At 46.6% G+C, this 20,807-nt stretch overlaps 3 protein-coding genes across 3 annotated transcripts; all 3 read right to left on the minus strand.

Annotated features, from left to right (window-relative positions):
* Window positions 1-3,732: 3,732 nt before the first annotated feature.
* C22H1orf158 (chromosome 22 C1orf158 homolog) lies at window positions 3,733-6,586 on the minus strand. The gene is given in 4 exon segments (XM_032709315.1): window positions 3,733-3,830; window positions 3,833-3,929; window positions 5,957-6,085; window positions 6,551-6,586. Coding segments are annotated over 4 exon segments (360 nt in total).
* Window positions 6,395-10,706, minus strand: LOC116797349 (arylacetamide deacetylase-like 4). Its single transcript, XM_032708750.1, has 4 exons — window positions 10,545-10,706; window positions 8,377-8,593; window positions 8,151-8,214; window positions 6,395-7,470 (listed from the first exon to the last, which is right to left on the minus strand). Exons 1-4 carry the CDS (start codon window positions 10,704-10,706, stop codon window positions 6,693-6,695), a joined length of 1,221 nt encoding a protein of 406 aa, XP_032564641.1. The 3' UTR covers window positions 6,395-6,692.
* A 4,955-nt stretch (window positions 10,707-15,661) lies between these two features.
* LOC116797348 (arylacetamide deacetylase-like 4) lies at window positions 15,662-20,063 on the minus strand. Its single transcript, XM_032708749.1, has 4 exons — window positions 19,878-20,063; window positions 17,788-18,004; window positions 17,358-17,421; window positions 15,662-16,619 (listed from the first exon to the last, which is right to left on the minus strand). The coding sequence occupies exons 1-4, from the start codon at window positions 20,052-20,054 to the stop codon at window positions 15,845-15,847; spliced, it is 1,233 nt and encodes a 410-aa protein (XP_032564640.1). The 5' UTR covers window positions 20,055-20,063; the 3' UTR covers window positions 15,662-15,844.
* Between the last annotated feature and the right edge of the window lie 744 nt (window positions 20,064-20,807).

The following is a 20,807-nucleotide window of genomic DNA, read 5'->3' on the forward strand; positions in this document are numbered from 1 at the left end:
TCTCACCTCTTTTCCATGAGCTGTGAGCATCTTAATTCTTTCCATGACAGCTGTGAGCATCTTAATTCCTTCAGTTGCCACATGTTCTTGAAGCACAGGCAAAATAACCTCTGTTTCAGTGGGTTTGTCTGGAATTTCTGAAGGTTGGAGTGAGCTGGGCAGTGTTGTGGTAGACACAGCAAGGGTATTTATTATTTAGGGAATCTCTAGCACAGCAACACTGTAACTGATTAAACAGCACCACTTGTCTCAGCAGGAATTAGTGTCTCTAAGTTGGGGCTGTAGGAATCCTTCAGTTTTATCTGCCATTCCCACTTCTGCCAGATGCAGTGTGGTACTTGGGAACAACTGTCTGTGCTTCTGTCCCCTGTGGGCAGCAAACCAGGGGATAGAGCAGGATGAGAACCTGGAGTGAGACCCACTCACAGTGGTCAGAGAGGAAATATAAATGAGATATTCTTGGTGTAGCCACGTGTTTGCAGCGCTGCTTCCAGCAGTGGCTCAGCTTTGTGGGTTTGGGGGGGTTGTCTGGAATAATATAGGTCAGCTGAGTTTGGGGGGGGGGGGGAAAGAAGGGGAAAACCTTGATTATCAGTGCTATTCTGTCTGAAATTTTGTCTTGTGGAATGTTTGAGATGAAGATACAGTCAGGTTTTGTTACTGGCTGGTGGGTGTTTGGTTCCACCACCACTGAACTCAGGCCAAGAGCTGAGGAGGAGCCTGGAGTGGTTCTGCCCTGAGTTCAGCTGGAGCCCCCACAAAGCTGGGGCTGTGTGAGGCAGGTTTAGATGGCCCAGGTGAAAACAGCTCCTCAGTTAAACAGCTCAGAGGGGATATTTTGCTACCAGGTATCACTAATCCCACCTGACAGGCCTGGTAGAGCTGTGCATTTTCCTACTTAAGAAGCTCCCTACCAGAATTAATTTCACCTGGTTACCTTGGGCTCCTCTGGGTGTTGTGGTTGTGTATTTAATTGTAAATGGCTCAATAAAAACAGATCAGGCCTGTGCTTGGGGAGCCCTGTCCAGGCAGCCTTCAGATTTAGAATTAATGTTTTCATACAAATTTCATAGGTGGTTCTTGTGCCTCTCAGTAATTCCCTGTACATCAAGCCAGTCATTTTTTTCCATGTATAAGCTTTGCTTTTAGAAGCACAGTAGATGAGAAGCATAAATGTTTCATTTTTTATAAATATTTAATAATTATGAATGATTGATGAGCAGATTTTTAAGCAAACTGATCAGAGTTGTATGAAATTAGGAGTACCTTTGTATAATTTTCTGAGCTGCATTCTAGGTATTATCTGGGCTCTGTTGTGCTATAAAGGTGCCTGACTGGTATTGTCATTAAAAATATTAGCAGGTGGGAACAAACAGAAAAATACACTTTTAATAGTTATATTGGCAATAAAAATTAATATGGAGGACTTCCTTATGGATACAAGAATTTCTGTATCCCCCAGTTTTCATTCCATTGTAATCCATTCTTTATGGATTATTTTAGAGGTGTTTTTTCAAGAGAATGCCTTTAATAGCACAGCACTAATAGCTGGCTGTGATTCAGTGGCTTTCACCTATTTTGCTTTCAATTTTTTCTAATTGCCTTTGATCTCCCTGGGGCTTTGAAGCCTAAAAAAAACCAAACCCATATAACGCTTATCTAATTATCCGGGCTCTTGCATCTCTAAAAGCTTTCATTAACAACGCTGCTCTCCGGCTCGTGCCCCCAGCTGAGGGGCTCGTACCTGTCCCGAGGACGTTTTTGGGTGTCTCACGGATGAATCCCTTTGCCTATAGGTGCCACTGTTGCTCTGCACACACACGCCTGAGTCGCCAATGCCCTTCAGCTGCAAACCCAACCTTGAAAAAGCAAACCTAAATCACGGTGGCTAAAATGTTGCAGAGGTAGAACTCCTTCCAGACCATGGCCAGGGGCTTGTCCATGCCAAGACTAAGGTATATGCTTTATCTTGTTCCTAAAAATAACTGTAATATTGCTAATCTTGAGCAAAAAAATATGATGAATTGCGTTGAAGTAATTCCAGATATATTGAATCTAACTTGCTGCAGGTTTATTGTTGAGCCTCAGCCCAAGAGCAGCTGAGCTTTGCAGATCTCTGCTCTGGACCAAACGTGATTTCAAGGCAGAAGTTGCACATTAGGGCAAGAAGAATTTGGGCTCCTGCCAGCACTTTTTACATAGGTCGTTTAGGTACTTCCTCAACAGAGTGAAGTCTCAGGGTGGCCTATCCAGGGCTGTAAAGGCCACCCAGAGCTGTTCCCTCCGTGTTTACAGTTTGGTAATTCAAGGTCAGCTAATGGAGTTTACTCTGCAGCTTATCTACCCTTAAGTGCTGTTCCCTGTGTAAAGCCAAGGGCAATCAAGGTCTGCCTGCTTCCTGCACTGGGAGGAACCTTGTTCCACCTTGGCCTTGGATATGCAGCTATTTCATAGGTTTGCTTTATTCTTGGATGTTTCAGGCATAATATGGAATAACACAAGGTTCTTTTCTGCTCTTTCTTCAAAAAAAAAAAAAAAGCAGAGCAAGCTGTGTAAAAATGACAAAACAAAGGGCAAAGCAATTACAAGATTTGTGTCCTTTCAGGTTCAATCCCAGTTGTTGGGGTTTTTTTTTCTTACTGCAACTATTCATTGACTAAAAACCAAAAGATAAAAAATTTGTTTTCTGTGGTTTAATATCTCTTGAAATATTCCTGGCCACCTGCAGGTCAGGATGTAATCCAGCAACTTGCTCTAACTAGTAAAAAGCTCTGTGCCTATATAACCTAATTCTCATCCCTTCTACATGGCACAGCTCACACAACAGTCTATATTAAGCAGTGCTTAAGATCACCCTAAGCAGTTTACACAGGGTTGTCCCTGGCTGTTCTGTCTCTCAGCAGTTGGCCAAAGCCTTACAGATATTCTGACCCCCTTTACAGTCCAGGATTCTACAACATTTTGGGGAAGATGTCCCTGGCTGGAAGGGAGAGCATGAGTTTTTAGCTGGTTGTCTCAGCTGACAGGGAGCAAAAGCAGAAATTGTTGGGCTTTCACAGGAATTGGTCCAGACACCAATCTGGACTCAGCTTATTTCTTGTGCAGTTTCTCATCAGGTGCTCGGGAAGCCCAGAGCTGGTGGGTGGTTCTGAGACACGATGAAATGTCAGAAATTACGGAATTAAATTTTTGGTTCTGGTGTTTCTACTCCACAGTTGTCATAGGGGATGTTTGTACTAGTTTGACAGCAGAGTAAAGGCAAAACAGATCTCTTTGTTCCCAGGGCATGTGTGTCTTCCTCTGGCTGGAAAATCACTGTTAGATATCAACAGGAACTGCAGGAATGGCATCAATCAGGAGTCCTGACTCTTCATAGCCTCTCTGGTAGATATTAAAAAAGTTAGCACAGCTTTACATTTCACTTAAATTTAGAAACATCATAACAGTCCATGAATTCTCCTGCTACTTGTATCCCACAGCTCTCCTTGCCTTCAGCTGGTATTGAAAAGGGGAGAGAAATCTGCCCATTGACACTCTCCTTCACTGCTCCCTGTGGTGATTAAGTATTGTATGGACAACGTTTCCACTTTATCAGTCCAAAAACTAAGCTCCTGACTGGGTAAGGAAGTAGCCAAAAGTCACCACAAGATCTATTTTCGGAATTAAAACAGAAGGAGGTTCCTGGCTCTAAATCCATATATTGACCACTGCACCATGTTCCACCTGATTGAATTAATAATTCCAAAAACTACTGAGAATGGGGAAATCTGACTTCTGAGGAATCCAGGCCAACCTGCATCCACTTCAGCTCTGGAGGGGAGGCAGCACAGTTTGTAACCATGTTTACTGCAGTTATTGCCATACTCCAATACTAAATTTTGGCTTCTTTGTTCCTTGTGATGGGTGAAGAAATGCTGCAGTGGCAGGCTCTGAAATGAGATGCACATGATGAAATCGTGCTGCTTGTGCACAGCGTTCAGGTGGCTCAGTGTGCTTTTGATCTGACTGTACTGCCAGTGATATCACACTGTGATATCAGTCCTTGTATTACTTTTACTTAAAATTTAATCCCTGAAAATAAGGGCATTTGCATTTCAAGCAAAGTAAATTTCCAGTTAACTTAAGCAACTGCATCTGCATGTCATGAGATGTGATTAGGCTGATTTCCACACACGCATCACGGATTTGCAGACACATTTAAGAAGGCTGGAAATGAAAAGCTGATTGTCTTGTGCTGCTTAAGTGTTTTGAGGTGCAGTAGCATTGCATATCCTACCTTCCAGCTGTCTGTCTGGAGAGAGTGATAATATCTGGGGGTGCTGAGGCACCCTGGTGGAAGGGATGTTCTAGCAGATGACACTTGTGGGAAAAATATTGTGAAAGATCTGGGCCTCATTGAAGTGCAGTTTGTTTGTGTAAATTGGAGGTGTGCTGATTCAAATAATCCTATTTTACCACCAAGCTCCTATTAGAGCTCAGGGAGGGCCCTGAAGACACAATACCCGGTCCCAGCTGGTAGGAACATGCTGGTTCTCCTCATGTGCCCTGGGCACCCCCCAAGGCAGAGACTGGGAGACATCCAGAGGGTACCAAGCAGTTTGTTTGCCTCAGAAGGGATCCCTCTGGAATCAGAACTGCAGGGGAGCTGGGAATGGCCTGGGAATGGCCACGGAGCTACAGTGCCTTCCATTACACATACACATTACACATACGTTGTTTAAGGATATATAAAATAGGATTTAGGTATTAGTCACAGATCATCCCTGTCTGGAATGCTGGCACACACAGCCCCACACTGTAATTTTCTTTTCCTTACCTCAAATTTCTCCATTGTGGCTCTCCTCAGTGTTTGGTCTGTGAGTAGATAAAGACTTTCCTGTATCAGGAAACTCAGCTGCTGCTGAGTTTCACAGTGTCTTTTATAGGCATGAGAAATACACAAAATTCAGTATAGCTAAGGCAGCCCAGTCATCACAGCAGCTCTGTCCCAGTGCTCCTTTCTTCCTCTATGCATCTAAAAACCACTTTTTTGGGAAGAAGTCTGGGTTCTGAACTTTGTCTCAGCTGGTATAATCAGCCAGTGTAAAATTCCAGATTGGTTCCTTAGTATAAATGTAAGATATATAAAATATTGCTAATTATAAATTATTATTTATAATTGTTAATTATTAATAAATATATAAGTATAAATACTGTACAGTCCTTGAAAAATTGGCCATGGCTTGGTGTTAAATACTTCCACCTGCCATGTGGACCACCATCTGAAAAGAATGAATTAACTTGGTTTCCCCCCTTTGTTCCCATTTCTGCTGCAGCAGCCAGGCTCTGCAATACAGTCTGGCATTTTGCTCCAGGAAAAAAAAAAAAATCTAAGGGAAGTAATTTTAGCAGAGTCAGGAGGATTTGCCTGAACAGCTCCAATATTGAACCTAACTGGCATGTTTTGACAAAGTTAAATGTCTAATGACAAAATTTTGCTGAGCTCTTAGGCAGGGCATGAAATCTGCCGAGCAGCTCTGCTAAGAGTAAAGATGCTCTTGTTTCTAGAAGCAAATGAAACCAATATCCAAGTTATTAAAGATCCTCTGATACAAGTTATGAGAAGTATAAAATTCTGGAGGATTAATGAAGCCTCTCCTGCATGATGTTGGTATTGTCTGTGTTGTTGAACAGCTGTATGTAAGTGGTACAGCAGCCTCAAGTGACTGCCCTAAGAGGGGCCACAGCATTTTTAATTGCCCTGGCTTAGGGAGAGGAATGGCAGATCATAAAGAGAAAGAATTAATATAGGCCAAGCAAGATGTTTATCCTTCTCCCTTTTATCACTCCTCTGGGATGAGCCTGGACTCCAGTTGATGGCTGCAGCCCTGTACTACCCCCACAGCACTGGTTCTGACCCCTCTGTTCCTGCTCCCACCTTCCTGATCTTCCCCTTTTTCTTTCCCAACCTTCCTCTTGTCCTCTTCTCCAGCCAGTTTCCAAAGAGAACTGTAGCAGAGTGTTTGGGTTCAATCTTCCACCAATCCCATCCACCTTTTTGTGATGCAAACATATTTCTTTGCCTCACCAGCACTACCCTCCCTGGCTGTTGGAACCATCCTTCAAGTTATGTGGGTTAAACATTACCCAGTAGTCCAGTGCTAAAACTGGGGCAGAAAGGGGCTCCAGTCCTGCCTGTGTGCTGAGAAATGTGGGTGATGTGTGGAGCTACCATGGAACCGTTTGTTTGTTATCCCCACAGTGACAGTGACCACATTTTAGGTTGCATCATGTTTATTGTTGACCAAAACAGTGGCTTCTAACCCACTAAAGTCAGCTGAGGTGGGTTTTTTTGATCTAACAGAGTTCAGAACACCTCTGCACCAGCACACCACACATACCTGCTAACACACAGTTTCTCTTCATACACACACATTTTATTTTAAACAGCTGGTACAGACCAGGATGTCCATTCAAAGTACCATTCTCCTTTACTGGCAGAGCTAAAGATAAGGGCTTGCAGCATGGTACAGGCTTGTATAAGGTTTGCATATCCCATGTTCCAACTAACAGCTGGAATGAGGTTCTGATGAGCTTTGTTTATCATTCTTAATTGGCTGCCCTTGACTGACTACCCATCACCTGACATTAAATATCCTAAAAAGATATTTTCCTAGGTTGAGGCATGAACAGACTCGTGGAATCTAAGATGTTTACTCTAAGCTTTTCAGGAAGTTAACAACGCTGTCCAGTCCCCTCTTCCCAGATGGAAATGAGAAGCCACAATAATCATAGAGGCTTATGATTCCATGGAATCCATCCTCGAGGTGGTACCAGGTCACCCGGACACCGTTGTCCTCCAGCCTCTTCTTGTACAACAAGCCGTCGTCCCGCAGCACGTCGTACTCACAGGTCAGGATGAAAGATTCTGGCAGCTGCTGAACAACAGAGTCTTCAGCCAACAGAGGGCACAGGTTGGGCTCACAGAACCTCTTCACCGTCTCATAAACTTCAGCTATGAAATCAGTGGGCCTGAGTGGTCTCACACCTCTGACCTTAAATTTCTCAGGGATGTTGTCTGGACTCACCCACTTCGTGTACTTCACCCTCATGTCTGGAGGAATATGAGAGCCCTCCAAGACCTCTTGCATGTGCAGTGCATCTCCATTTAGGTACAGCAAAGCAAAGAAAGCAGCACGTTCTCGGAATAATAAGGGGACTCCGCGGTTTTGATGATAAGATGGTAAATTGAAGTCCAGGGCCTGAAGGCCCGGGTAGAGCAGGATCTGAGCACGCAGTTTGGGGAAGTCTGACCTGCCTGCAAGGGTCTGGCTCACAGCAGCTGCCAGGTTGCCCCCAGCACTGTCCCCACAGACAGTGACACGGGCAGGGTCCACGCCGTAGTGCTCCAGGTGGTGCAGGAAGTGCTGGGTGGCGTTCAGGCAGTCTTCGTAGGCAGCGGGGTATTTGTGCTCAGGGGCCAGACGGTACCTGGGACACAGAGAGACAAGTGTAAGAGAAGGAAATGTTGTCAGTAGTAATCAGGAAATGGTGTCATATTTCTGTCCTTCAGCCCTATCATTTTGGGGTGCCCTTGTTCCACATCGCCTCCTAAGCAGGCACTCCTCAGTCTGTGACTGCACATAAGCTGTAAATTGTGTATTCAGTCACAAGGACTCACTGAAGTAGGATTGCCTCTGATTAAAGATCTGACCAAGGAATTGTGCAAAGTCTTAGTCACACTCAAAACTTCCTCTGTACTCTTGCCAAGAAAATTAAACATTTTGTGCCTCTGCTTCCTATGTTAAAATGGGAGGAATACATGTGATTATTCTCTCTTTTCCTATAGATCCCAATTGCTTGGAGGGTCTTATTTCATGTTCATATGTTCAGCATAAGGAAGATGTTTTTCATCCAAGTTTTTGATTGGCTTTTATGTATTTCCTTAATGTGCCAAATATTCCCATATGTATCTTTCCTGAGCATCTCTGGGCATGAGCAGTTGAGGGCTGTGAAATCTGCATTATCACTCTTTGTCTCTTTATGGGCTTCACTGACTTCTGCAGAAATTTCTCTGACGAAAAAGAGCATCTCCAAAGCCAGTGCAGCTCTGCTGTGGCACCACAGCAACAATAATCTCCCAACAACAGAACTGGGTAGGGTTCACTTACTGCACAGACACAACCACCGAGTCACTCTCCCTGGAGAGGTAGCGACACACCTTTTCATAGGTATCTGGAAAAGAGATGCTGTCATCAGTGCTTTGCTATTGCCCTCATCTTTGAGACAGCCTAGGGAATGCTCATTCCAGAAAGGCTTCCGACTTCCTCCCAAATCACATGCTTATTTCTATTTTGTAATAAGACTTTACTACAATTCCTCCAGCAAGTATCTTACCAAGGCTTCCAAATACCCAGCCTCCTCCATGAAAAAAGAGGATGCCTCTCCTTCGCCCATCAGAGGTAGCTTTAGGCTGATAAACCCTCACAGGTACTTCATTAAACTGCAGATCCTGGATGAAGAGCTTTGGATCCAGCCCTAGTTTCCGTCCCTGTCGCACATATCGGCCAAAACTGATTTGGCTGCAAAGCCCAGTCTTCTCCAAAATCCTTCCCTGTTAAAGGTAAAAGAGATTAAGGCATCTTTAAAAGTCTTGAGTCAGGCAAGGTATAAAAACTCTGCATCATACTTACATCAAACTGTATTTGAGGGAAATTATACAGAGCACTGATTCGGAAAAAAAAAACAAAAACACAACAATTTTCCCAAGTTCTCACATCCTACAGTCTGTAAAAAAATTTACTTGTACAACTCAACTCCGATGTCACTGTAATGTCACATCAGAAATTCTGTGAAGGTCAACCAAACTGGTTGTCTGGCAATATATATTTCAACTGTCAGTATTGTCCTGCACACCTTTGTGCTCATTCTTGTTTCATTTACACTTGGTAACAGCAATGAACTGCCATATGTAGAACCAGTTCTTCAATGCAGAAACTGATACTGATGAATTAGACCATAAAACTCAGTGAATTTGCAAATCTAAAGTGCTGAGCTGTGTTGTGCAAGTTAGTTATTGCTTTTTATTTGCACAACAGATCTACTGAACAAAATGAAGCTGCTTGCTTTCCCAATGCTCTTGCAATGCTCTTGCAAGCTAGAATATAAATATGATGTAATAAGTGAACAAACAAGAAAGAAGTTGGCGATCAAACACATAAACTGTTACACTGTTCACTGGCTAAACAAGATCCCTATTTTAAATGCCCACTGAGTCTGTCTTTATCAACTCCCTTGTCACCTGCTAGTGGATAAAGACAGACTCACCGGGCATTAAAAATAGTGGAGGTTCAGGAGAGCTGGGCAGCTTTATCAGCAAATTTAAAGAGGATGTAAATGGTTTAAGAACCTGTGTGGAGGAGAACAAAGTCTGTGTGATATCAGGGGTGGTGTTGTGGCAAAAGGAGTGATGGAGGAAACTGAAGATTTTAAGAAATTCAAAGACAGAGAGAGTGACAGCGCCAGAGCTGAGGAGGGCTCTAAGGCCGTTTATGCAATGCTGCCAAAGGGAGTCCAGGGATTAAGTAAAGCAGCCCTAACCGGATTGTGTGCCATAAATGTCAGAGCCACGGCAGGAACAGCTGAAGGGCTGCAGCTTTCCTTGTGCAAGGTGATCTCGCCTAAAGGTGCGGGCAGTTATCAGGCAAACCCCCACCCAGCCCTCAAATCGGGGCTGCAATGGCAACCACCGCTAACACAGCCCGGCGCTCCCGAACGGCGTCTGCCCGCGACATGGGCAGCGCCGCGCCGGGGATGCCCGGGGCAGCATCCTCGAGTGGGGATGCTCGGGTCAGAACCCGACCGGGGTGGCTGGGGCAGCATCCTCGAGTGGGGATGCCCGGGGCAGCATCCTCGAGTGGGGATGCTCGGGGAAGCATCCTCGAGTGGGGATGCTCGGGGCAGCATCCTCGAGTGGGGATGCCCGGGGCAGCATCCTCGAGTGGGGATGCTCGGGGCAGAACCCGACGGGGGGTGCGTGAGGCAGAGCCCGACCGGGATGGCCGGGGCAGCATTCTCGAGTGGGGATGCCCGGGGAGAACCCGAGGGGAGGTGCGTGGGGCAGAATCCGCCGGGGTTGCCCAGGACAAGCAGGACCTGGGCAGAACCCAACGAGGGGTGGCCGGGGCAGGACCCGCCCGGGGGTGCTCTGGGGATGCTCGAGGCAGAACCCAACGAGGGGTGGTCGGGGCAAGACCCGCCCGGGGGTGCTCCGGGGATGCTCTGGGCAGAACCCAACGAGGGGTGGTCGGGGCAAGACCCGCTCGGGGGTGCTCTGGGGATGCTCGAGGCAGAACCCAACGAGGGGTGGTCGGGGCAGGACCCGCCCGGGGGTGCTCCCCGCAGCACCACCCGGCGATGCGGCGCCTCCAGCATCCCAGGGAGCGGGCGGGGTCCCGCCGGTCCCGATCCGGGCTCTCCACGTTTAGCGCAGCCGTTGCACCCCCGCCAATCCCCCGCAGCGCCTCGGGGTCCCCCCAAACCGCTGCCCCCAAAGCGCGACTCACCAGTGCGGCGGTGCCCAGCAGGACGGCGAGCACCAGGCGCAGCTTGGCCGGCTGGTTCACCCCGGGCGGGATGTCGTAGCTGGGCAGGCCGAGCAGCACCGCGGCCGCCGCCAGCGCCGCCAGGGGAACGAGCAGCAGCAGCAGCGCGGGCAGCAGCGCCATGGCCCGGCCGCGGCCCCGCGGGGCTCCCCCGGCTGCGCCGCCCGCCCCGCTCGGCAGAGCCGCGGCCCCGTCACGGGCCGAGTGCAGCCGCTCCGCAAAGCCGCCGCAGGGGTCATGGTGCGGCCGCGGCCGGGGGGAGCCGCGCGGAACGGCCGGAGGCGCCGGCCGGGTAATCTCGGTTCAGGGAGGGCCCGGCGTGACCTGCGCGCGGTCCCGGCGAACGGAAGGGCTGCGCTGCCCGGGGGGCCCCCGGGGACACCGCCCCCCGGGTCTGAGCCTCAGCTCCGTCGGGAGGCTGCCCGGGGAAGGGCTGGCCTCGCTCGGGGAAGGGCTGCCCCGTGCGCGGTGAACAGAAAGGGAAGGCGGCACTTGGGGTTTCTCGTGGAAAGTTCTGATTTCCTCGGTCCTGTGGGATTTTTTTTCCTTAGGACAAGGGGCGATGGCCATAAACTAAAACGCGAGGAACAACTTCTGCACGTTGAGGGTGGCAGAGCACTGGAACAGCTGCCCAGGGAGGGTGTGGAGTCTCCCCCTCTGGAGACATTCCAAACCCACCTGGGCGCGTTCCTGTGTCACCTCCAGGTGACCAGGGCTTGCACTGAATGATCTCCAGAGGGCCCTTCCAACCCTAACAATTCTGTGATTCCGTGATTTCCGTGTCCTGGCTGTTATGAGTGTGCTCCCTGCTGTTCTTCCGTGCTTTCATCAGCAGGGCGTAATGAAGCATCATGTCAAGGAATACACTGCCTTGTCAAGCCATGGAGAAAGCACAGATTCACAGGTTCTAGCACACAATCACAGCACAGATTCTAGATAACAATATACTGGGGAACACCATCTGGAAGAACACGAAAACATTTTGTTTCATATTTTGTCTCTAAGCTGATCCTTTCAGTACACACAGTTCAGGAGCCCAAATCACTGATCCTTTCTGTCTTTCTAAAACCTGCTGTCAGCATTTCATCTCAACAGTATTTCCTGCCCTAAGTGGGTATAGGGGAGACATCCCAACATTAAATAGGGGTTTATAGAGCTACAATTATTTCAAAGTTAGGGTAGCCCTTACTTGCCTCCACCAAGGTTTCCCCAATCAACTATGGCCTCACACTGCTACTCTTGCAGCCATGGAATATATGAATCTCCTCACTGAGACCTTGATCTCTGCCTATTTATCCACAGTTTGCCTCCAACTCTTCCCTTCAGCTCACTATCTACTTAGCTTGTACTTCTTAGTTAAATGAAGTCATACTTTGAAGCTTATCAAATGGACATCACAAAGATCCTGATCCGCTATAATTTACAGGATTTAATCCATATAATTCCACATAGATTATTTATGTAGAAGTAAATAATTTTGGAATCAATCAGATGCCAATTTCAGAGAAAACACAACAAATGGAAGGTATTCAACCCTTAAAGAGTGAACTGTCAGGAGTCTTATAAGGAAATTCCAGTGGCAATTTGCAGTTCATGGACATCAGAATCAGTATTTTACACATCAAAGAGTGCCACATTTTTCTGACAACCACTACCTGATGTTTGGGAGCCTAAACAGAGATGTTAATGGGAGAAAAAAAGAGGGAGAGTTGTTTTTCCAGGTTTTTTATGAATGCAACAGTTTTGTCCAGTGCCCTTTTTCCAGATGAAAATGACAACCAGTCACTATCAAATGAGTTTATGATTCCGTGGAATCCATCCTCGAGGTGGTACCAGGTCACTCAACCACCATTGTCCTCCAGACTCTTCTTGTACAACAAAATAGGGTGATTACACCTAATTCAACAGATCACTGAATCACCACTTTACAAGCTGATTTATTAGTCAGTTCTCAACACACTGAAACACTCTTAAGGAAAGCATTCCTTGGTTCTGTGTGGTGCCAGCATGGAGACACATGGACCTTACTGTGGGCTCTGTGTGCACCGTTAGATGATGAGGCAGGGGGAGAAATTAAAATAGTCCCCTTGAAATTCTGCCTGGCCACCGAGGATCCTGTGGGATGGATCCCTGATGGGGAGCGTTCCCACAGGCCATGCATCCCCGTGGTGCTGAGAAGTGACAGGAAGCAACAAGGCTTCCAGGGGGCAGCCCGGCCATAAGTCACCCCACAGACACCATCACCGAGCTGCTTTCCTCGGCAATGTGCTGGCAGACCCTTTTATGGGTATCTGAAACACGCTGGACGATGGTTTGCTGCCCGCTCCGTGTGCAGGTGCTGCGGGCAGGGCAGGGGGAGCTGCCTGTCCTTGCCCTGCCCGTGCCTTTCCCAACCCTCCGCATCCACCTTCCCTGGGGAACCGGCGCTGTGAGGGGAGGCGGCGGCCTGGGGGAAAGAGGGATGAGGGGCGAGGGCAGAGCCTTCTCCTGCCACACCCCTGGCTGACATCGACCAGCTTTTGATGGCCAAGTGGCTGCATAGCCCCAACTTCTCCAAAATCCTGTCCTGTGGGGAGAGGGAGGAGAGACAGGAAGAGCAAGAGAGGGGGAGAGACCCCGCGCCTGCCGCCCCAACGGGCGGAGAGCCCTGAGGGGGCACCTGGTGAGGGGCAGATGGTGAGGGGGAACTGGTGAGGGGCAGATAATGAGGGGCAGCTGGTGAGAGGCAACTGGTGAGGAGCAGATAATGAGGGGCAGCTGGTGAGAGGCAGCTGATAAAGGGGCAGTTGGTGAGGGGCACCAGGGTGTCATGTATGTTGCTGAGGTTCTTCCTGCTTTGCCAGAGTGGGTCCCCTCCAGAAGGCACCGGAGGAGATGGAGCCATGAGGTGCCCGGTGAGCAGGTGCCCCTGAGCAGGTAGGCCCTCGTGTCCCACTCCCTCTGTCAAACAAAATGTCTCAGGGAGTTTCCATCTCTGTCTCATCATCATCTCATCTCTGACATCATCTCTGTCCCTCTCCCTCCACCTCTGTGTTGGGAGAGGGAGGAGAGCTGGGCAAAGCAGGGGGGAAAACCCCACGCCTGCTGCCCCTGGGTGCAGGAGAGCCCTGAGGGGGCACCTGGTGAGGGGCACCAGGGCATCACGTTAGCAGGGCTCTCCCTGTTCCACCAGAGTTGTTCTCCACCAGAAGGGAACTGGAGAGGATCTGTGAGCAGGTGCCCCGGAGCAGGTAGGGCCTCATGTCCCACTCCCTCTGTCAGGGCAGGGAAAAGGAGTTTCCATCTCTGCCTCATCAAGCCCGACAGCTTCACCCCAGTCCTACAGCCCAGGTGTCTCTCATCCCTCTAAGGTTTCCTGGGTTTCTGTTTTCATCTCCTTAAAAAGCACCCAGCCTTCCATTACTGGTACTTCCATTACCCAGCCGTCCTTGTTACTGGAAAGCCCCAAGAATGGCCTAAAAACATCATGTGTGCTTAGCTAAAGTGGAAATCAAAGTAATCTCACTTTTTATAAATATTTAATTTTAAATTTAATTAAGGAAGCTCAGCTGATAAAGCTTGGGTGCTTATGGTTGATTTAATCCCGTGTATTAGGGAAAAATCTGTCTGAAACTCTATTTCAGGTCTAACAGAAATGATTTTACAAAAAATTGTCCTCTCAAGTAAGCCCCCCAAAAATAAAAGTCATTGATGCAGCCAGCAGGACTCAGGTATTTACACATAAAACTTTACAAAAATATCACCTAACCCACGTTTCTGGCAGAAATCATGGCAGAGTTACTCACCAGAGTAGTTGTAACAATCATAAAAGCAAGGAGGAATCGAAGTTGTCCGGGATGGCTCACTCCAGGAGGGATGCTGCGATGGGCAAACTGAGTTTGAATTGTTCTCATGATTGCTAATATGAATGAAGCAACAATAATCACCAGCAGTATCACTGGCAGTAGATTCAAAAATGCCATTTCATGTAGTCAAATATGATATGTCTTCATGCCTTTCTTTGGTTTGGCTTTCTCAGGTAACTCTAAGCCCTAGAGCTGTCCCAGTTCCAAGAGATCTTGGCAAGTGTCACACACTTTAAAGTCCTTGGAGGTGTTATGCAATGGGCCAGCACTCACCACATTGGCAAAGAGTCAAGGTGTTTAATATCCTGTTTATCTTTATGGTAATTGTGGCACTGATAAAGGGCCTGGTATTCTATAGGGAGTCCTTGGAGTGTGGCTGCTAAGAGTGAGTGTTCAGAGGCAGCAGCTGAGTCCTGCGTGGAGTTCTAGTTTATGACGTGTATTTACAAGCAGAGCCAGTGAATGTGGAGGTTGAATTGTCTCGTTCAGCTGATCTGCAGGCACGACATAGTGCTTCCTGAATTGTGGACATGCTTTAAGTAGTTTGGAATATATGGTTTTAACAAGGATATTTAGAAAAGAGAATGGGAACTAACAGGGGGGGTGCAGGGGGAGGGGGCACCTAACTAATGTGCTCTGCAAAAGTAAATGCATCAGTCTTATTTTCTTGTTAGAGTATTTGAGGTTTTGAGCAACCTGGTCTAGTGGAAGGTGTCTCTGCCCATGGCAGGGGCTTGGAATGAAATGAGCTTCAGTGTTCCTTCCAACCCAAACCATTCCCTGATTCTAGGATTCTACTTAAGCACAAGTTTTTCAGCATACTCATATGTTTGATAAACATAGGAAAACACAACACTTCCTCCACTGTAATTTAAACTAAGCTGTCAATAGAGTATCTCTGTTGGGGGCAGTTGCAGCTGTGACTTCATTTCTTTTGAGCCTAAAATACCAGTTACCCACCCACAGACATCTTCTGCAGGTGAGTGACTGGGAATCTTAGACTCGGGTGCCACTTGTAGCATAGGGCACAGGCTCTGCATTACAGCTCTGCAGTGCCAGTGCCTCTCTCCTTTGCCAAAACACACCCTTCTAGGAATAATGGAACCATCAATTGCAACTGAATAAAATAGGTCAGACCAGATGTTGACTTAAAATTTTACTGCATTTTTTATATTTACTGAGAGAATAGCAAGTGTCTAGTCCAAACAGATCACTGGAATAGGCAGGCTGTGCATGGAATACTTCAAACAGCACTAAAAGACACTTTCATAGCACTCCTGAAATACCTTTTACATTATTCATCCTGGCATAATTGCTTTTTAACCAGTTGCCCCATCTGAACTTCTTATATGGAATTCAGAAGCCTAAAAGACCACAGGAACTTGGCAATTCTTACAGGAAGGAAGAAAAATGTTGCTACAAGCTTTTCAGAAAGTTTATAACGTTGTCAAGACCCCTTTTTCCAGACGGAAATGACAACCAGCCGCTACCAAAGGGGTTTATGATTCCATGGAATCCATCCTCGAGGTGGCACCAGGTCACCCGGACACCGTTGCTCTCCAGCCTCCTCTTGTACAACAAGCCGTCGTCCCGCAGCACGTCGTACTCACAGGTCAGGATGAAAGATTCTGGCAGCTGCTGAAGAATTGTGTCTTCAGCCAGCAGAGGGCACAGGTTGGGCTCACAGAACCTCTTCACCTTCTCAAAAACTTCAGTTGTACAGTCAAGCAGCACGCGTGGTTTGTAGCCTCTGACCTTAAATTTCTCAGGGATGTTGTCTGGACTCACCCACTTCTGGTAGTTTAATTTAACGTCTATAGGGATATGGGAACCTTCCAAGACCTCTTCCAGATTGGTTGCATTCCCATTTAGATACTGTAATACGTAGAAAGCAGCACGTTCTCGGAATAACAAAGGGACTCCCCGATTCTGTTGGTAAGATGGTAAATTGAAGTCCAGGGCCTGAAGGGCCGGGTAGAGCAGGATCTGAGCACGCAGTTTGGGGAGGTCTGACCTGCCTGCAAGGGTCTGGCTCACAGCAGCTGCCAGGTTGCCCCCAGCACTGTCCCCACAGACAGTGACACGGGCAGGGTCCACGCCGTAGTGCTCCAGGTGGTGCAGGAAGTGCTGGGTGGCGTTCAGGCAGTCTTCGTAGGCAGCGGGGTATTTGTGCTCAGGGGCCAGGCGGTACCTGGGGCACAGAGAGACAACAAATTAACAGGAGGAAACACTCGTTTTAAACGTTCCTGCAACCAGCAGTACCCTGATCACCCCAGAATGTTCCTTGTCTCCACGGGTTGATCATCAATAAACTGTGCCTGGGTGGTGCAGATTATTTTGTCACATCATTTGTTCATGATATCTCTCAGGTCTTTAACAACACAGGAGTACTCAGCTGCCAACTATATGCAGGTTTTACTGACAATCATTTAGTTATTTTCTACTTTAGCTTTCCATGGGTCAGGAACAAGTGGCAATACTACTGGTTTATGTCTTTGTTAGGCAAAGTTATGTAACTATATCCTCATAATTTGAATCATTATGCCAGTATTTTGATGGTGTATTAGCTTGTCATTCATGTCATGCTTCTGTAAGCATCAAGCAGGCTTTCCTTGAATAAGGATTGAGATCATATGGCTTACTATCTATTTACAATCACTTTTGAGTTTGGAATTTGAAAACATTGATCCAAACCTTCATTTTCCAGCTAGATATCCCAAAGCATTATTTGTGGTGTAGTCAGACAGTGAAAACAGCCCGAGTCAATCTTCAGTGGCTCCAGAGAAGAGCAGAGTGAATTTGTAAATCACACCCCTGGCAAGTCCCACAGAGACATTTCTCCAAGGAAGGTTGTTGCTATGACTGGGGCCACAGAAGGTGATATTTGCTGGGAACTAATTTCTCAAAAGCAGCAGGAGCAGAGACTCACCCCACAGATACAACCACGGAGTCACTGTCTCTGGCAATGGAGCGACACAGCTTTTCGTGGGTCTCTGAAAGAAACAGAGTTGGTGGGGTTTGGGTTGGGTTTTTTCCCCAGAGTACTCATGTTGCCTATTGCATAAGTCAAAGAATTGCAAGAAGAAAATACTCTGTTTTTCTCTGCCCCTTCCTACACAGCTCCTCAGATCTTTTGTACCCCTTCATTCATTATTTTTTCCCTTCATATAATTGTCCTTATCTGTAAGAAAAGCTCCATGAAGCACAGCAGATGCTTTCTTCTGGCAGCAAGAATGAGGAGATTGTGGTTATACTCAAAGGTTGTAACTGCCACAGATCAAGCAACAACCAACTTTACTATTTATGAAGTATGTATTTCTTTAACTAAACTACAGTATGTTTTCTGTTAGATATCTTACCAATACTTCCAAACACCCATCCTCCTCCATGGAAAAACATAACACCTCTCCTTTGGCTGGCAGACAGAGCCTTAGGCTGGTAAATCCTTACAGGCACTTTCTCAAACCACAGATCCTTGATGAAGAGCTTTGGGTCCACTCCCAGGGTCTTTCTGCCTTGCACGTACCGGACAAAGCTCACCTGGGTGCAGATGCCAATGTTTTCCAAAATCTTTCCCTGTTCAAAGGCAAAGAGAACAGAGAGTTCACTGAAAAGATTCTGTGCTTTCCAAAGTAAAGGAACTGTGTGGACAGTAAACTCAGGGTATCTCAGTCATGAATTTTAGGGCAGTAATAAATTAACAGAGTGGTTGTACAGGTAAAGTACAGCTGAACAAGTAACAGCAGCATCAGGAGAGGTTATGAGAGAGTTACATGAATCAAGGACCAGAACCCCAGACAGAGCAGCATTAACAGACTGGTGAGACAGATCTCTGCTTTCTCAGTGGGTCCTTTACCTAACATTGAAAGTGAGATTGGTTTTCAGGGGTTACTCTATCCTTGCCCCCCAGAAGATGTGAAACCAGAGCAGAAGTGATCATTCCGGTGCTGATTTTTATGGTACAGATACTTGCCCAAAGTAGAATTAAGTTAAGAATATATTTGATAATTGCTTTTTGATTCATCTCAGAAGTCTCACTGGTGTGTGCAACGTACTGACAAGAAGACCCTTCTTCTGCCACAGGGATATTCGTGCCAGGCAGGGGGAGATGAAAAGAATACAAATCAAATATGGTCCAGCATAACTTTGCATAAATCAAAAAGAAAGGCATAGTCTCTGTTTTGAAATACATTCTGCAGCCATGCCAAACCAGTACTTTGCTCCTGAGGAAGATTTGGATCAAGTTCATAATATTCAATATTCTATTATGAATATTTCTTACTACACATCCACATTTGCATGGATTGTCAGCACAGTGTCATGACTCCATATATTTACCTATGACAGGCCTTTTCTTCAGTGACTCCAGCTGTTTATATTGTTCTCCATGCCTGCTCTCACTCTCACATTCTTCTTGCTTGTTTTCTTTCACCCTGTGTTGTTTATATTGCAGCATATAATGCTGGTTTAGGGAAGTGGGCAGTGGATTGATGATCAAGAGAGAACTGGCTTTTCCAGCTTAGGTGAAGTAATCTTTTTCTAATTACAAGCTCTGTGCTGCCAAAGCATGAGAAAATATGTCTAGAATTCTTTCCTATGGTCCACTGTAATCTAGAATATTTCTGACAAAGAATTTTTTTCCCTTTTTTTCTTGTTTAAATTTTAAATAGTTTGTCCCTCTTGGAGATGTTTAATTAAATTAATTAAATTAAATATATGGACAACCTCTGCTATCTCCTGTCTAACAGCACCTGTCACAAGAGCAGCTGTACATCTGTCACTACATGGAATCACCCATGATTCAGAGAGCTCCTCTGTCAGCAGAGATCACCAGCTGTTCAGTGCAGCTTTTGGGGACTGGTTACCTACCCAGGCTGGTTCACCTGGAAGAGCTGGGCTGGCCAGAGCCCCTCATTCCCATCAGACAATCCTGCTTGGTTGCTGCAGGAGTTACATAAATGTATTTAGGGCAGACAGAATTCCTTCAGCTCCTCTTGGGCAACGTTACCTCATTTTGTCCCTTGTGCAACACAAACTGCCCCTTCACAAAACCCATTTTGAAACGTTCAGTTTCTCATTTTATGTTCAAAACCAATACATAACTCCTCATCAAACATTCTTGGTTAAACCAAGTTAGCTCGTGCTAACTTCTGCCATGGTTAGCACGAGCCATGGCAGAAGCACAGTCAGACTTTCCCACATTTGTGTCAGGCAGCATTTTGGTACCACCTAAGGCAGAGCTGGGCAGGGCTGGACTAGAGCAGTGCAGTGTCAAAAGTCTGGTAAAAGTTTCTTTAGCAAAACTGAGCTAAATACAACGTGCAGCAGGACAGCAAAGCCCTGCTCTCCTCTCTGGAAATTAATTCCAGACAGGCTTCTAGCACTGCATTAAGTTTAAAATCTACAGGTTCGCTGTTCCTCCCCCAGAAATCACACCAGGTTCACTTACCACCACAGCTGTGCTTATTAAAATTATGTGAATGATTCGGAGCTTTGCAGGCTGGTTCACTCCAGGAGGAATTTCTGAGTTGGAAAAATCAAAATTAATCGCCCCCATGACCAACAGTATAAATCCAGCAACAAAACCTGCTAAGAATAACACCAGCACTGTGAGTACCACTGCCATTGTGCTGAACAGCAGTGATCTGAGATGTCTTTGATTTGACTTTCCAAGGTATATTTGGCTCAGTACTTCCTAAGTCTTTGTTTGCTCTGGTAAAACCCCCCCTCCTCCCCTTTACAAATACATTAGCAGGTATCTTTCCCTCTCCCACTTTCTTTCTCCCTCACTCTTGTTATCTCACAAAAGATAAGTTGGTGCAAGTCCTGGATTCATTAACAGATCTATGCCAGCACCATTTTGGAATTTTTGCAAGAAACCAGTCCCTAGGTGGGAGAATGAACTGCATTAATATCAAATTAGTTGGAGGTGGAAAATGGACACAGGGCATTTGTGTGCTTTGAGTCTGTGACACTGTAAAACACCCACCTGAAGGAGAGTTCCCTCAGAGCTGGGAACCTGCCTGTGATGATTGTCACTCAAAAGGGCCACATGGATCCACCCCAGTGCTCTTTTGGAAAGGTGCACTTAGAAAATTATGTCATTTCCCCAGTATCAGGTCTTTTTAGTGTTTGTGTTTTCTTTTAGCAGAAGTCTGTGGTTAAGAAAAGCCACAGGAAGTTCAGATTCATGACTGGGCGACCTCGTAGGAGGTAACCTTCAGTAACTCAGCGTGCTACAGGTGCAGCATAAAATAAAGATAATAGTGATTAAAGAGTTTCAAATCAAACTACTTTAACTTGTTCTTGCTGAGGATTGTGCTAATGTAGAGATGGTGTACTTTAAATGATGCTTGATAATGAATTAATTAATCAATTG

The sequence above is a fragment of the Chiroxiphia lanceolata genome, chromosome 22 (assembly GCF_009829145.1).
Source record: "Chiroxiphia lanceolata isolate bChiLan1 chromosome 22, bChiLan1.pri, whole genome shotgun sequence".
In the NCBI taxonomy this organism is placed as follows: domain Eukaryota; kingdom Metazoa; phylum Chordata; class Aves; order Passeriformes; family Pipridae; genus Chiroxiphia; species Chiroxiphia lanceolata.